The sequence below is a fragment of the Moschus berezovskii genome, chromosome 8 (assembly GCF_049115385.1).
Source record: "Moschus berezovskii isolate FMDL1 chromosome 8, NW_MosBer_1.0, whole genome shotgun sequence".
In the NCBI taxonomy this organism is placed as follows: Eukaryota; Metazoa; Chordata; class Mammalia; order Artiodactyla; family Moschidae; genus Moschus; species Moschus berezovskii.
Genome location: NC_142467.1, coordinates 29589043 through 29605967, shown reverse-complemented (window position 1 = coordinate 29605967; position 16925 = coordinate 29589043). Strand labels below are relative to the sequence as shown.

General features: G+C 39.6%; 1 protein-coding gene across 1 annotated transcript in view; it reads right to left on the bottom strand.

Moving 5' to 3' along the window:
* ACOT12 (acyl-CoA thioesterase 12) overlaps window positions 1-15368 on the bottom strand; it is a 40622-nt gene extending 25254 nt beyond the window's left edge. Inside the window, exons 1-3 of the mRNA XM_088838503.1 lie at window positions 15025-15368; window positions 7219-7288; window positions 2703-2763 (exon numbers count right to left, since the gene is read on the bottom strand). Coding sequence (XP_088694629.1) covers window positions 2703-2763; window positions 7219-7288; window positions 15025-15157 — 264 coding nt within the window. The 5' untranslated portion in view covers window positions 15158-15368. The remainder of the gene's footprint in view (window positions 1-2702; window positions 2764-7218; window positions 7289-15024) is intronic.
* Between the last annotated feature and the right edge of the window lie 1557 nt (window positions 15369-16925).

Sequence of the window (16925 nt, the reverse complement as noted above, 5' to 3'; positions counted from 1 at the left end):
AGATATTAACAAATGCCTTATAGCCCATCAGAGAGGTGTACCATAACTATTTTTAATCTTCAGTCTCAGTTTTATAACCAAGTTGACGTGGATAGAATGTTATTTATAGTCATGTTATTTGCAGCTTTGTTTCCTCTTTCAGGAGTTTTCTTTTTCAGGATTAGCAAGAATTGGCTTAGACATGCTGTGGTGATAGTACAGTGGACTGGATTTCCCATATGAAGAACTCTGAAGCTTAGGTCCTTATCGTGATCACACTCTGCAGAAGTATAGGTAAACCTGGGAACATAGCCCAGCAAAATAATACTATCTTCTTGAAACAGTAGGCAACCTTGCCCATCTTAGTTCAGCACTGTGTTATCAATGATGGTATCTATTTCTTCATCTTCACCAAGTACATCATGTACAGAAATAAACATCAGTCAGTGAATCACTTAACTTATGAAACCAAATTAGTATTTGCCTGGTAAATGTAACTTAACTAGATGGTGACAAACCAGATTTAAACCGTCCATTCTCAACTCCCAACATTTCTCACCCACATAACTTTCTACTTTCAGAGAGACAGGCAAATGAAAAATAGACAACTAACAGTAAAAACAAAGCAACAGTTTTGGAGAGTTAAAGCAAGTTTTGAACCTTGTCTTATATTAGAATAGTTAATGACCAAATGTCTCAAAAACATATGCCAGGGAGAATTTCACTTTTTGTCATGACATAGTAGGTCAGTTTAGAACTACATCGCATGAAAACAACTGGAAAATTGGACTAAGTATAGGAAGCAAGTGTTTTCACAGGACATCAGGCAATGCAGAGCTGGATCTCCAAGGAAAGGGAAGATTAATGAGGGGAGCACTTGCCTGGGCTCTCATTCTGTAGGCAGTTCCCAGACTATGACCAAGGAGGGGAAATGGGAAACACTGAAATGAGGACCCAGAAATCAAGATCAAGGCAACTGAGATTGTCCCAGAAAGGAAGGAGCTACAAAAGGAAAGAATCCCAGGTATGTGCATATTGTCCCTGTTGAGTGTTTGGGTTGATACCAGTCTGAACCTGTGTAGGGTGAAATTTCACAAAGTCAGAAAAGAATAGTTTCTGAGGAAGAAACGATTATAAATTGTAAAAATTCCAAGAGCTCACACAGCCCTGGGAATCTGGTGTTCCCTCCAGCCAGACCTCACTGAATACGCAACACATTCATGGAGACCACAGAGGACCACTGCTTTGCAGAGGGACTAGATTAGCCCTAAATGGGGCTAGTATTTATTTTTCTTCAGATCAGAAATCTATGCTTTCCACTCACTGGGTGCTTTTTTTCTCTTTTCTGTTCTTTTCTTAGCATTTAGTCAAACTTCCTTTGGAAATTCCGGCTGGTCTCAGGGCAGAGGACAGGAGGAAAGAAAGGGGACTTTGATCTATGCCTGGGCTGGATAGAGGGAGAGTACTTTCTCTCAGGAGAAAGGCCAGGCCCAGAGGCTACTGTGTGCAGAGATCAAGAGCCCCGTAGTTGAGAATCAGAATCCAGAAGCACTGTTATACTGTCTCCGACATGACTCATTTTATCCACAAGCTTATATAACCTTTCTGATTTCTTCAAGTTTTTTGTACCCTGTTTACATAGATACTAAGGGAAAGTGAGGACTAAATCAGGGTAAAGCCATCACCATAGGTATGGTTATTATCAAAATAGTTGTGTTTTGGGTTAATTTGTATCCCGCACCAAATCTGATACCTCAGAATGTGACCTTATTTGAAAATGGGGTGTAATTGTTTAAGACAAGGTCCTTCTGAAGTAGGATGGACCTCTAATCCCATATGACTGATGTCCTTCTGAAAAGGCAAATGTGGACACATCAACACAGGAAGAACACCATGTACAGACAGAGGCTGAGATCGGGGTGAAGCAAATCACTGCAGACCATCAGAGGTCAGGAGAGAGGATGGGGGCAGATTCTCTCCCGTAGCCCTTGAGAGGAACCTACCCTCATAACACCCTGACTTAGGCTGCTAGCCTGCAGAACAGTGAGGCAATCAGTTTCTGCTACTTAAGGCACCTAATCTATGAAACTTTGTCCTGGGAGCCCTAAGATACAAATTTAAGTCCCTACATGTCATTTGTGCCCAGAGAGCAAAGAGACTGCTACTAACCAACCTACAAGTTGCAATATGGGATCCAGGGAATCCTTTCCTGCTATTTTAACCTGTATTGAGACTTTTGTATTTCTGAGAATTTTGTATTCATAACTATAGTAAAGAAAAGAAAACTAAGTAGATGAAGAAGAAAAGTCTAAGCTTCCCTTCTTGCTCCAATTACTCTGCCCTTCAAAAACTAGTTAATTGTGGGGCTGGTTTTCATTAGGGATGAGGAGATGGAGAAAAAGTAGAGTTAGACTATTAATAGAGTCAGAATAATTAAGAAATAAAACCCATACCTGGCAAAGAACCAAGGGTGTCCTTCTCCCTTGTATGTTTAGTTTCTGTGTATCCTTCTGTGTAAAAACCGTTCATTGCATCACATTTAATTTTAGTAGCAGGGAAACATAGTCTCCTTATTTACCTGTGAGCCTGAGTACAGATTCAAGGGCCTTCTGAAATTCAGAATCTCACAAACTCTACGTTATTCCAGGCTTCCTCCTCTGCCCTCTGTAACCAGTAAAGAGATGAGCACCAACAGGCAGTAGGAAGAAAAGGGAGCCTCTTACCTCCATGCTTGTGCTGAATGCTCTACTAACTTTTGCTTTGATGGTTATAACTTGTCCAACTCTAGTGAAAAAAAAAAAAACAAAACCTCAGTAATTCTAGCACATCTCATTTCAGACTTGAAGATTCACTTAAATATGTATGCCATCGAACAGTTCCATCTTACCATGTTGATAATGCTCGTGCATGAAAAATGCAAACTAATGATAACATAACAAGACAGCAGCAAAAACAGATGCAGATCTTTGTAAACCATACATGTGTCAGCCGACTAGCCTCTTAACAGAAAAGGGCCTTTGCTAAGATGGATGTGCAAAATGATTTCCAAATCTACACCTTGTACCACAGCTCTTTCCTAAAGAGAAGTTACAACAAACACATGCAAACCTATGCAATTGATATTTTAAAATGTTGGTTAACAAATAAACGGATAGACATACAAGCAAGCAAGCAAACAAACAAATGGAATAGCTTCACTAGGTTTATAGGAGCACTCAGTGTTGCCAGATGATTCATTCACTCCACATTATTTGTAACCACAAGTTGTTTCAAAGCTTTTGTGTTTAGGCCCCTCACTCACCTAATGGTCTATGCAATACAAGCCTCCTCAATTTTTCTCCCTTACTTCGGAGATGAACTTCATTCTCACTGTTCTTCTCAATCTTTTCTTTCAGAGGAAGAAAACTAGATCTCTTCCAGACCCCTTTCTTTACCTGTGCCCTTGACCCCATCCTGCCCTTAACCTTTCCTCCTCCACCGATGGCCTGGTCCAGGCAGCTCTTCACTCTTGTAGCCTCAGTCTCTGCCCCTTCCTTGACTCCTTATCAGTCTATGAAAATGTTCAAGGCTTTTCCTTTCTAAAAGTCTTGAACTCTCGAGTTTATTCTATCTCAAGATTCTTTTCTCTTCCCCTCCATATTCAAGCTTCCTATAATATTTTTCTTTTTCCAGCTCATAACATTTAACTGAGTTCCAACTAGTCCTGGCACTAAGCTAAGACCTCAGGATACAGTGATTAATAGGACAAGGTTGCCGACATCAAGGAGACTGTTATTCACTTGGGACACGAGGATATAGATGAAGTGTAATGCCATGAAATTTTTCAAAAAGAAGGAAAAAGCAGGTATTACAAAAGCACGCAGACGTGACTAATTCAGAAAGTCAGGGAAGAAGTCATAGAGGAGGGAGCATCTGAGCTGGGTCTTCAGAGATTAGGGTTTTGCCAGGTTTAAAAGTCTGGGGGTTTCATCCCTCATTCCCTCTCAGTCACTCAAATCTAGGTGTTGCTTCCACATCTTACTCGATCTCTCCAAAGTCAGTTCCTAACAGCTGAATCCAAGGTCTCCTTTCATTTAACAGCATCAGTCAACCTCTTCAGGAAACCTTCTCTTCCTTTGGCTTTCAAAACACTTTTCTGTCTTCGTTCTCAGTTTTCTTCACTGGTTTCCCTTTCTTAATCCATCCCTTAAGTATAGCCATGCCCCAGATTTATGTTTGTTTGTTTTCTCATTTTACCCTCTTCCTGAAGACTTGTTCTCTTCCATGATCCTATCATCTTTACAGAGATGATTCTCAAATCTTCATCTTCATTCTTGAAACTCAGAGCCATATTTTCAAACTTCTTTCAGCAGATTCAACCAATAGTTATGGAGGCTCTACTGTGTTAGCTACCTAAACACACATTACCTAATTTAACCCCTACATTTACCATGTGAAAACCAAACCAGTTTCCTTAAATTTGTTCCTCCTTGACTTCCTAGCTCTAGTAAAGTTTCTAGCAAAGGTTTTCAGTAATAGCACAAGGTACAGAGTAAGTCCTTCTTCAAAGCTACTGTAGTACTTTGTACTTATATGCTACTGAAATCCTCTGCCTCTCTGCCTATCAGACATTGAGAAAGGGAAGTATCTTGCCATCTTGCATCTTTTTTATCTCTTGTGATCTCTGCCCTGCCTTTGAAGGCAGGAGAAATTCGTAGGACTTGGTTCTCCACCAAACTAAACTTCTGACACTGAATTGTCAAATGAATGGAACGGCTAAAACCCCAACTAAGTAAAATCAGTTTCATAGCATGGCATTCAAGGCTTTCTGTTACCCAGCCCCACACTACTGCTAGGTCATCATCTTAGCACACCAGGCCTTTCCTAAGCACACCCACTTCTTCCCAACTCAGTGCTTAAGCTCTTACATGTACCTCATCTTGTGAAGTCCTTTTCCTATTCACCAATGAAAATCTATATCTCATTTAAGGCCCATATTAAATACTACCTCCATCATGAAACACTCATTGATTGTGTAGTCAACATGTACCTCCCAGAACTTACGTCTCACCCTAGGCATGCATCCGCTATTCTGATGACTATGTATTTGTCTGACTTTCTTACCAGACTGAATGACTGCCACACTCCAGAACTGTGTCATAATCATTCACATATTCTCTTGAGCCTAGACCAGTACTTTTAGTATATGCAATATATATTTGTGAGTTAAAAATATCTAATATGGCTTTTAACCGAATTATATGGCTTTCTATAGGTAGCTTTCAATTTTCTTCTTTTTTTAATGGTGTGGGTCCCGTGTGTTTTAGTGGCCACAAATCCTTTCTGATAACACAAACACAGCATAGTACAAACGGCAAACTACAATTCAATGCTGAGATTACTTGTTAAGTCTAAGTTATAGAATTTAGGATTGGAAAGTATATAATAGATATTTTATTGTAATATACTGTTGTTAAGCTTAATAATGGTGCTTCAATGTGTTCTCAAATAAGTTTGCATTTTCAGTAATCTGTAATTTTGTTGAGATAAAGACACATGTCAGCTTTTTCTGCTTGAGGGAAAAAAATCACGTAGTGTCTGCACTTAGTCAGCAGAACTTCATTTGTATCTGCAAATGTCTAGAATGTCACAGGCTCTTTCAGACGGTGCAGCAGACTATGAGAACAAGTGTCAGGAGATGTTCAATAAAGGTTGCTGATCACAAAGAAGAAGTGGGTTGGGGAAAGCACTGGATAGAGCGTAAGAAGATCCAGGCTGTAAGTGCCTTCTGACCTTTGGCTGGCTCTGGGGCTTAGGCATCAGGTTCTTATCAGTACAAAGATGACTGCATTGAGTTCTAAAGGTCTCTCCGTATCTATGATTCTAATGCCTACCAAAAATTTCTTTTGGATTAGCTTTGAAGGTATAATTTTTTATGCGTGTGGTTTTATTTAACTTAATTTTGTTTGTATATAAATGGATAAGTGCCAGATAGATAAATGTAAGCTGAAGATTGGAGAGATGAACTGGGCATCTCAGTGGACAGATTCCCTAGGGTTTGAAAACTGATGGCAACTATGCCATGGTCCTTGGGAAGAGTCCCAGACTAGCAGCAGATAATCTTCTCTCTTCCTTTTTTTTTGTAGGTATGTTTATGTCTTTTAGGATCAAGATATTCAGAAAGAAAAAGAGATACAAACATAAAATCCAATACAGTAAATAAAACTATATGACCCTAGTTCATTAGAATTACTAATATTACCTCTTAAAAAAACATAATTCCTAATTCTGCCACCAGAAAGGTATAGAAATAATGACCAACCTTGTATCAGTGAACGTGTTAAACAGGGACACAGTGAACAGATACAAAATGTAGTAAACTGTATAGGGCAAAAGACCAGGTTTCTTTAGAAAATAAATTGCAAGAGAAAAGAAGAAAAGGAAAATTTATGTTAAAGGTCATAGCAGCCATATTGGTTCCTCATTCAATAGACCAATTGTTTAAAAAACAAACAAACATTTTTAATACTATTGGGAATGAAAGTTTTGGTTAATGGTATTGTGTCTATGTTATTATGTTTTCTAAAAGAGCCCATAATTTTTAGAAATATATATGAAATATTCAGAGATGATTATGGGATTTGCTTAAAAATAGCCCAGGTGTGTGGGGGATTATGGAGGGTTACTGATGAAACAATATCATCCATGAATTGATTATTGTCGTAGTTAGGTGTTGGGTCCTTGGGGATACACGATACTATTCTCTCTTCTTTTGTATATGGTTGAAAGATTTGTATATCTTGAAGTTTTCTACAATAAGAAATGGTAAAACATACACACTCCCACATATAAAATGTTTTTCATAATTTAACATCCCTACTGAGAATAATTAATATTTACCCAACAACCTAATGATGAAATTCACCATTATAGAGATACTTATTATCATTAATTATTCCTAGTAAAGGAAGGAGCCATTTAAGAATCAGCTTTTAGAAATCCCGTAATGCCTTTTACCAAAAGGCATTTAATACTGAGAGCTATTTCTTAATAAATCAGGGCTATCAATTTTACAGTAAGAGTATTTACTAAAAGTAGGTCCTGAAATTATTATTATTTACTGATTTACATTAGCTCAAATATTATTTATTAACAAATTGGATCCCTGACTCCAAATGAGTAAGCTTAGGTGCCACAAATACATGTTGTAAATGAACTGATCAACCCAGGAGAAAGGCATGATAAAGCAATGCCACTTACCTAGCTGTTGCTTCAAATTGTATGTCATCCACTGAGGCTGTGACACAGGAAACGCCAGCATGTTTTTCAGCTTCAAAAAATCGGTTAAAAAAAAAGGGGCGGGGGGACTGGATTAGTTATGTTTAAATGCTTCAGCATGCAGGAAGAGGAACAAAACAAGTGGGTTTATTCAAGTAACTCATCCCTCTATTCAATATAGGACCACTGTACCCACACTTTTGAATGAACTGGATAAAAGTTCCTTTGCTTGATAAATTCTTTTTATACTGCATGGAAATTACTGTACTTCCTCCAGAGTTTTAGCTTATACTCTCTTTGATTTGAAATTCAACACAATACCCAGCATATCTAGCTACTTGAATAGTTACTTGAATAAGTTGGTGTCAACTTTAACTATTTTGTCAAGTACTACCTTTCTTTTTCTTTTTTAAAAAAAAACAACAACAATGCATCAGAGCTGTATCTGTTATCCCACGTAACCAGTAGCTGAATATATTTAAACCACTTAACCAGTGTAAGCACTGAACAGTACGGAAGACTTCAAGGTCATATCCCAAATCAGAGAGAAATTTGTCTCAGTGTCAGAGAAATAGAGATGGGCATGTAGTAAGTATTTAATCATTATTTACTTACTACTAAATCTGTATGAAATTCACTTGCATTAATTATGCTGGAGGAGGAAAGTGTTGAGTAGGGTGAGGGGTTAGGAAGGAGCTCCAATTATTTCCATGCTCCCTGTCTGCATTATTTAATTAGTTGAGTTTTTTTTTTTAATTGTTGGTTTTACTTTATGTAAAAGTATCAGAATTTATCCTCTTTGGGAAAAATTTTGACATGTGTTTTTTCCAGAATTTAATTTTGAGAAAAAATTAAAACCTAAACAGACTGACTGCATTAGCTTTTTAAAGAAATTTTAACTCCATTTTAATTTTGCAGACTTCACTCCTAGTGCCATATTATGAAAAAGAAAGAGATAGTGAATTATACTGAATCTGCATTCTCTGTGTACAGAGGATTACTTTAATTGTAATATATATTGACAGTCTCAGGTAAAGAGATATGATAAAGTACTCTAGAGAGCAAGTATGTGAAACATTCCTCCCTATGATTTAATTCTGTAGAAAATGGGACATTCTGGTTTTACTCATTGGAAATAGTTATTCTTCCAAATATGCACATGACCTAAACTGAGTTACTAGAAAACTAACCATAGCAGAACTGTGTATGTGAGTGATGGAGAGGGGAGAATGGGCTTCCCAGGTCTGAAGTTCAATTAGAGAAAAGACACATAAAAATATTACACTCTAGAAATGCTCAAGGTGGACTCAGTTTAATTCAGTGTATCAAATATTTGTTAAATTCCCATTGATTTTCAGACAGTTTGAGCTGAATCAGTCCTATCTTTTAATGAGTCTACTCAGTGACAGAGACCTAGCCATAGTCAATGCCCTTTTTCTGGAGAATGATTGGGACTCTTGCAAATATATGCTGTAAAGTGTGGACTAAATTCATTCTGGTTACCAGACATGAGGGAATGATATGTTTATTGAACTACTCTTGTCAATAAAGTGTAACCTTGTAGCCAACCAATTTTGTAACCAACATGAGTTACCAAATTTTGAGTGATTTAAATGATGACTGAAGTGCAAAAAAAGACAACTTTTTATTGTATATATTGGGTGTCTTCTATGTGTATGTAGCACTGTACCAGATGGCGTTAGGGATCGCAAAGAATATAATCATCATAATAATTATCATTTATTATTGGCCTGGCATTGAGCTAAGTATGCGTATTAATTAATGAAGTTGATACTGTTAATAGTTCCATTTTACGAATGAGGCAATATTGGCTTAGATCAAATACATTGTTCTAAATAGTGATTTTGACTATAGGTGCAATAGGAACTCTGAGAAAAAAGGCCAAACCAAGGAATGCTCCCTAGAGAAGTTCTTGGCTGACTATGAGCTTTAGGGACTCAATTGTCATGGTCTATATTATAGCCTTTCAAGGGCCATTAAATTAAAAATGAAAAATTAAAATATGGGGAACCAACATAGGGCCACAAATTTTACGTGGGATCATTTTTCTTTGTAAGTGTGACAGATATGAATTCGACAGGACCAATCTGTTCTGGTTCTTGGTTTTAATTGTCCTTCATGCAGTATGCCAGTAAAAGTGGAGGACCCCTAAATTTCTGATTTCCTGGGAAAACTGAGAGAAGCTGAGGAATAGTAGCTAAGTGGATGTAATCCAGGAATGATGATTGATCAAAACAATGGTGACTTCATTCCTTCTTTTAACTAATATTGATTAAATTCTTGGGCTCCAAAATCACTGCAGATGGTGACTACAGCCACAAAATTTGAAAAACGCTCCTTGGAAGAAAAGGTATGACAAACCTAGACAGCATGTTTAAAAGCAGAGACATCGCTGCCAACAAAGGTCCATATAGTCAAAGCTATAGTTTTTCCAGTAGTCATGTATGGATGTGAATTGGACCGTAAGGAAAGCTGAATGCCAAAGAATTGATACTTTCGAATTATGGTGCTGGAGAAGGTGCTTGAGAGTCCCTTGGACAGCAAGGAGATCAAACCAGTCAATCCTAAAGGAAATCAACCCTGAATATTCATTGGAAGGACTGATGCTGAAGCTGAAGCTCCAGTACTCCGGCTACTTGATGAAAAAAGCCAACTGTTTGCAAAAGACCCTGATGCTGGGAAAGATTGAGGGCAAGAGAAGAGGACAACAGAGGATGAGATGATTGGATGGAATCATTGACCCAATGGAGATGCGTTTGAGCAAACTCAGGGAGCTGGTGAGGGACAGGGAGTCCTGGTGTGCTGCAGTCCACTGGGTTGCAAAGAGTCGGATATGAGTTAGCGACTGAACAGCAACAACCTGTGCTGTGCCAAGCTCTATGTAAGGTCCTGGAAATGTAAAACAGCCACTGTCCTTATCCTCATAGAGTCTAGTGCAGAAGCCAGACATTAATTAAACGAGTGCATAATAACAAAATAAGTTAGGTGATCTGAAGAAAACATGGATATTTTGAGGGTCTGTAACTGAGGAACCACACTTGGGTGGGATGTCAAGGAAGGTGTCCATGTGGAGAGGATGCTTGAGGTGAGATCTGACAGAGGAGAAGGAGTAGAAACAGGTGTGTGCTGTGGAGGAAGGAGCAGAGAAGGGAGGGCTTGCTGGGCAGAACTGTGGCTACCAAGGTCCTGATGGAGGCTTTTGTGGAAGAAATGAAAACAACAATATGAGTAGGCAAGAGAAGGCTGAGGATAAACCACACACCTTGAAGGGCCTTGAAGCTCTTGGTTAACAATTTTTATAATATTTAGTATTAAAGATATTGTTTCAGTATCTTCGGGCCTCCAGATGAGGCTCACTCTTAATGAAAGTGAAAGTGTTAGGTGCTCGGTCATGTCCAACTTTGCGACCCCATGGACTGTAGCCCATCAGGCTCCTCTGTCCATGGGATTCTCCAGGCAAGAATACTGGAGTGGGTAGCCATATCCTTCTCCAGAGGATCTTCCCAACCCAGGGATTGAACCTGGGTCTCGTGCATTGCAGGCAGATTCTTTACTATCTGAGCCTGGAGGAAAGCCCTAATTCTAATGAGGTCAGTGACTAATTCTAATCCTTATTTTCCTATATATCATAAAGTGTTTTTCTCTACTTTCAAGATTTTCTCTTGACCATAGTTTGACGATGATGTGCATAAATGTGACTTTCTTTGTATTGATTTTGCTTGGTGTCCTATGATCTTTTTGAATCTGTGCATGTGTGTCTTTTACCATATTTGGGAAAATTTCATCTATTATTTCTTCAAATATTTGTTTTTTTTCTCATGCCTTCTCTTGTCTATGGGACTTCAATTATAAAAGGCATTTTATGCATTTGATTTTTTTCATAAATCCCAGACATTTTATTTTTTAAATTCATTTTTTTCCTTCTATTCTTCAGATTGGATAATTTCTATTGATTCATCTTTATGTTTAGTAACTTTACTCAGTCACCTCCATTCTTTGTTTAATCCTATCCAGTGAGTTTTTAATTTCAAATACTATAATTTTCAGTTCTGGAATTTCCATTGAGTTACTGTTTTTATAGTTTCTATTTCTGTGCTGAGATTTACTGTGTCTTTCGTTATGATCATATTTTTCACTATATTCTTGAGCAGAGTTATGACAACCGCTTTAAAAATCCTTGAAGCTTAATTCCAGCATTAAGTCTTTTAGGGCTTAGTCTCAACTGACTGTCTCTTCTCTTAAGAATGGGTCATGCTTTCCTGTTTCTTTGAATATCAAGTAATTTTGGATTGTAGCCTAGTTATTATGAGTGATATGTTATAGAAATTGTGGGTTCTTATATGATCCTCTGAAGAGTATTGTGTTTTTTTCCATTGGGTAAATTAATTAAACTCATAGTATAAAACTGTCTCCCTAGAGGTGGGATCGGCTCTTTTAATTATTTTGGCCTCAGCTAGGAAGTCTGGAGTCTGCCTGTGTATACAAGACTCAAGGTTCACCAGAGAGCTGAGCAAAGATTATAAATATATTTTAGGGCTCTGCCTCTCTGGCTCTTTCTTGTCTTGAATTTCCCCCTTACATTCCAGTAGCTGTATTTTCCCCAAATCCTCTGGCTCTTTAAATCTGCAAGTCTGTGGGTTTCCCTCAGAAATTAAGCTGGGAGAATAGTGGATTCTTTCTAAGGAAAGAAAGAAGGTCTTAAAATCATTAAAAAAAAGACAAAAAAAGACAAAGTTCCTTAGCACCGTGCTGTTCCTCTGAGTGTTGATTTCCAAATGTTTTAAACCTGCTTTTGTTCACTTTTCAGTTCCCTTACGTGGCTTTTATTCAGTGTTTGTTCCAGAGTTTATAGTTGTTATCTGTGTGAGATACTTACCATGTTAGAAGAGGAACGTTTATAACCTTTGGTAAGGAAGACAGTGGGACAAGATGAATAGAACAAGTGACATGATCAGGTAAACACCTTCAAAAAGTACTTTAGATGCAGTGTGGAGCGGAGGCCAGAATGAATGGAGAAGACAGTTTGGAAACCACTGCTGAAGTCCGCATGAAAGATGGCGTTTATCCTGCACTAGGTGGTGGCGGTGGAGGCTAGCAAGACGCTTGGGTTTGAGAGACTGCTTCAAGGGAGTGTTGATAAGATTTGGTTCATGGATGAGATATATGGATGGAGAAGCAAGGTACAGAATCAAGGATGGTTGATGCATAGATTTTTGGCGTGCATCACTGGATATTTGGGTGCCATTCCTGAAAGAGTGAACCCTGGAAAAGATGCACAAATGAAGCAGAGAAGGACATGTGAGTCTGAGATATTTTAAAATATGGAGGGTGGAGAATGACTCATAGATGGCTTAAAGCCTCTAGGATTAAAAAATGAGAAGAAGAATGGGGCCACTGACAGAAATGAGGTCTAATGGCAACGTGATAGTGAATGTATTTAATCTTCCTTTAAATATCGAGAAGGCATTTGGGAATCTAGCAGTGCCTGGGTGTCATGGAAGTACTTTGGGGTCACAGTTGTGATCATTATTTGTCATAGTAATGTGTCTACACAGAAATGTGGGTCACTAGAAACTCTGGTTGGAAAAATGCCAGAAAAAGTTTTTTTATTATTATTATTATTACTCCTATTGTATTAAATATAATGCCATGATGGAGCATTTCTCTGCCAAAGATTCAGTTACACCTTGGCTATAGCTCAGTTGGTAAAGAATCTGACTGCAATACAGGAGACCCTGGTTCAATTCCTGGGTCAGGAAGATGCACTGGAGAAGGGATAAGCTACCCACTCCAGTATTCTTGGGCTTCTCTTGTGGTTCAGCTGGTAAAGAATCCACCTGCAATACAGGAGACCTGCGTTCAATCCCTGGGTTGGGAAGATACCCTGGAGAAGGGAAAGACTACCCACTCCAGTATTCTGGCCTGGAGAATTCCATGGACTGTATAGGCCATGGGGTCACAAAGAATCGGTCACGACTAAATGACTTTCACTTTCACTGGCTAAATAATGTCCTTTGCTTATGTGGTGTCTTTTCTTACTGTGGAGTGTTTAACACAGGTATTAACCATGTTTCCAAACCAACTTTATCATAAAGGTTTCTTCAGTATTGTATCATTAATAATATAACTATTACGGTCCACAGTAATTGGTTATCAGTTGACTCCTGCTGTGGTCTGAGTTTCCAAAGATGTAATAGCATAGAAATTTTTATGAAAATTGCAAAAGGGCAATTGTTCCTTCGTTACAGGACAGAAGCACTGAGTGAGGTAACTTTAAAAGTCACTTCAATATTCACATGATGAATTCAGTTGCCATGGAAATAACCTCGTTATTATTAGCAACCTCCATAATTTCTATACTGGTTTCTCCTCCATGTGATTACATTTGTATTCATATCGCCATTATTATGTTATTATAACAACCTCAAATCCTGATTAAAACTGTTAAGACAGAAACCAAACATTCCTATCAATAAACAGAAATCAAATAGACTGGCATCGGATATATGACAGTTTTGTGGGTGGTTAACACACAGGGGATTAGAAATTGTATGAACACTCATTGAGGAAAGCATGGATTTGTAATTAGCTGAGCTTTACTTTTGTCCTCTGTAAAATAAGAATCCTGGGATACGTGATCTTAAGCTCCTTCCAGCTCTAATATTTTATCCTAACATAGTCTACTTAAAATGTACATTTGCTGAGTCTATGAAGTGTCATATGCAAAGCCTGGCTTCCTAAATAAGATTTCAGGTTCTGGACACATCCATTCAGTTACCCATCCATATAATTAGGAGGTTTTTGTTTAGTGCATAATAAGCATTAGAAAACTAGCTTTAGTTTACATGCTAATTGGCCAGTCAGGAAATCAAAGGTGAACATACTAATACACAAAGTAATTGCAGATTGTGTTAAGCGGTGTGAAGGAATTCGGAAAGGGTGTTGTGACAAAAGTGATGAAAGGGTGCAAGTGTACAGCAGGTGGTTAGGATAGATTGCTATGCAGAAATGACGTTTAGTGGAGATGGATGAAAGGAAGGGCCAAGAGAAGAGTGCAAAGGCAAAAAGAACAGCAGGTGCAAAGGTCCTTCACGGAGACTACACGAGGGTGTGGAAGGCAACAAACTGAATTCAGAAGCAGCTATGGGAGATGGGTGATGTAGTAAACTGAATGTTAAAGAGATCTGCAGAAATGTAAGCCAATGCCACTTCTCTTAAGTACATTTATGTTCTTGTTGAAAATAGCTATTTCACAATAAAAATATGCAATGGATTTTTGTTATTTTCAAAAGATTATTTTTAAAAATTTCACATATGGTAAGTATGCATATAAAAAAGAACCCACATGAAAGTTCTCTTGGGGCCTCGCTTATTTAATGGGATAAAAGACCAAGAGGTTTAAGAACCACTGGTCCAGGACTTTCCCAGTACTGGATAAACAGTCTCAATCATTATTTCCCAGCTGCACAAGGCTTAAAACTCTGTAAATACCCTCCTCTCCTTCCTTCTCCCTCCTTACCCATTCCGGGTCCTGGGGTGGCGCAGACCCGCACCCCACTGCCCCAGATCTTTTGACATCCTGACCTCTGCTTTCCTGACACCCGCCATCCTGCATCTCCACATCCCAGCCCGCTTCTCAGGCACTCCCCGCCATCCCGGACACTCGCCTCCCCAACACACACTGGGCCCCCAAGGAAGGCTCCCCCTTTTCCGGACCCCGGCACCCCGGGTCTCCCTGGTCTTACACCCGCCTTCCAGCACTCCTACCCGCCAGGCAGGCTGTGGTGTCGATCCACTTGAGCAGCTGTCCGGCGCTCAGCTCGCCCCGGGGGTTGGCGTGCGCAGGCTGGATGGCCTGGCTCATGCGCACCTCCGCGGGCGCCGGCCGCTCCAGCTCCATGGCTCGTCCAGAGTGCGAAGCGATCGGGCCTGGGCGCCGCCTGGCCACTGGCCGGGCCCGCCCCAGCTCCAAAGGGCACTGAGCCGCTGTCCCCAGCCCGCATCCCGTGCCCTGCTGCACCAGGAGGTGAAATTTAAGGGGCCAGGAATGTCGCGAGGAGAGTGAAAGGGAACTAACTCTTCACTGAATCTGGGGCGACCGAGGTTGGAAAAGCTGGAACCAGCTCGGGTTTCTCACCCGAGTCATCTCAGAGGACTGTGCAGAGAATTAGTGAGATGAAGTACAAAACTCACGGGCGTGTGCCTGGCTAAGGGGACATGGGTGTTTGCCAAGTAATATAGTGAGGTTACTGTCTGCCCAAAGAACTTGACAAGTGATGGGGAGTTAATAATTAGTTAAATTTTCTCCAGAGAAATGTAGACCTTTCACTTTACAAGTTGATTTGTAAAGTATTTGACTTTTCTTTATTTTTTTTCTGCTGTACACTGCCAGGTAGGGTGGGCAATCACTCCTCCCATCCCTAGTTCAAAATCCACCTTCTGGTTCTTAGGATAATATAATGGCTCAAAAAAAGCCCCTCTGTTATTCATCATTTTGCTATGAAATTACCCCCACAGCCAAACAAACAAAAACGGGCTGATTTTTGCTGGCATATCAGAGTCACCCAATAAGGGAAGGCAACCTTTTGATTTTAATGTAGAGAATAAACTGTTGCTGCGTTCCAAATGAGCTCAACAAATCCTAAGAGAATTTCTTCTTGATGAGAGACAGAATCTAGAATATTAAATAAGATTTCTCGTTGTCAACCTTTAGCACACATAAGCTTTCTAGAGCTGAAATCAGTGATTCTATAAAGCACTCCCCATTAAGGAAACAGTGACACCAGAAAACCTACAGCATATTATAGAGCCATAGATGCCGTATTGGGAGGACTGGCTGCATCTGGGAGGGCATTCATGGGTGAGGAAATGGGTGCCTACAGGGCTGTCAGGCAGGCAGCTGATGTGAAGGAGCAGTTAAGGTGGTTGAGCACCTGACTTGAACTCAGGGCTCCTGACTTACCACAAAGTTTAATCGACTCCAACAAATCAGTGATGCTTTTTTATCCCTTTGCAGATGGCCTGCTAAGCCCCAGCTTGGAGCATCCAAATGGAGATTCTGGTAATTTTGCTTCTTTTTTAAAAGCACTTTTAACATAAGAGCGGAATGAAGGAAACACGGACGTGATAGCTTTTCAGGATCCTCTGTGGGTAGGTTTCTGTCCCATATGAGCTTAAGAGTTGGATGCATTCAGTTGGGTAAGTAGGAAGTTTGACTTCTATAAAATGACTTTTTTAAACAAAGTAAAGCTTATGCTTCCAGGATGGTCCCCTTATAAGATGATTTTCAAATAACAGTGTTATTACTTTTATCACTTTTGTCATTGCTCGTTAGAAAGTGCCTCTAGAGTTCTTTATAGCATCTTGGCAGATTGGATTATTATTCAGCAAATACTCCATCTACTGACAACTCCACAGGAGGCAGTTACTGGTGTGTGACTTGGCCTTGTGACCTGCATTTTATAGAATGTGAGGAGGTAACAGTGTACTAGTTTGAACCTAGCCTTTATTTTCAGGGACATCTGACCTCTGCAGTGAGAAGATGCTGTGCCTGAGCCGCTGGCCCACGAGCATCTGGGTGATGGGCTGCAGTCATGTATTGCAGAGCCATTCCAACCGACCTGCAGACTTGCAGCCTGAAGCTGAGCCATGCAGCAGACATGCAGACT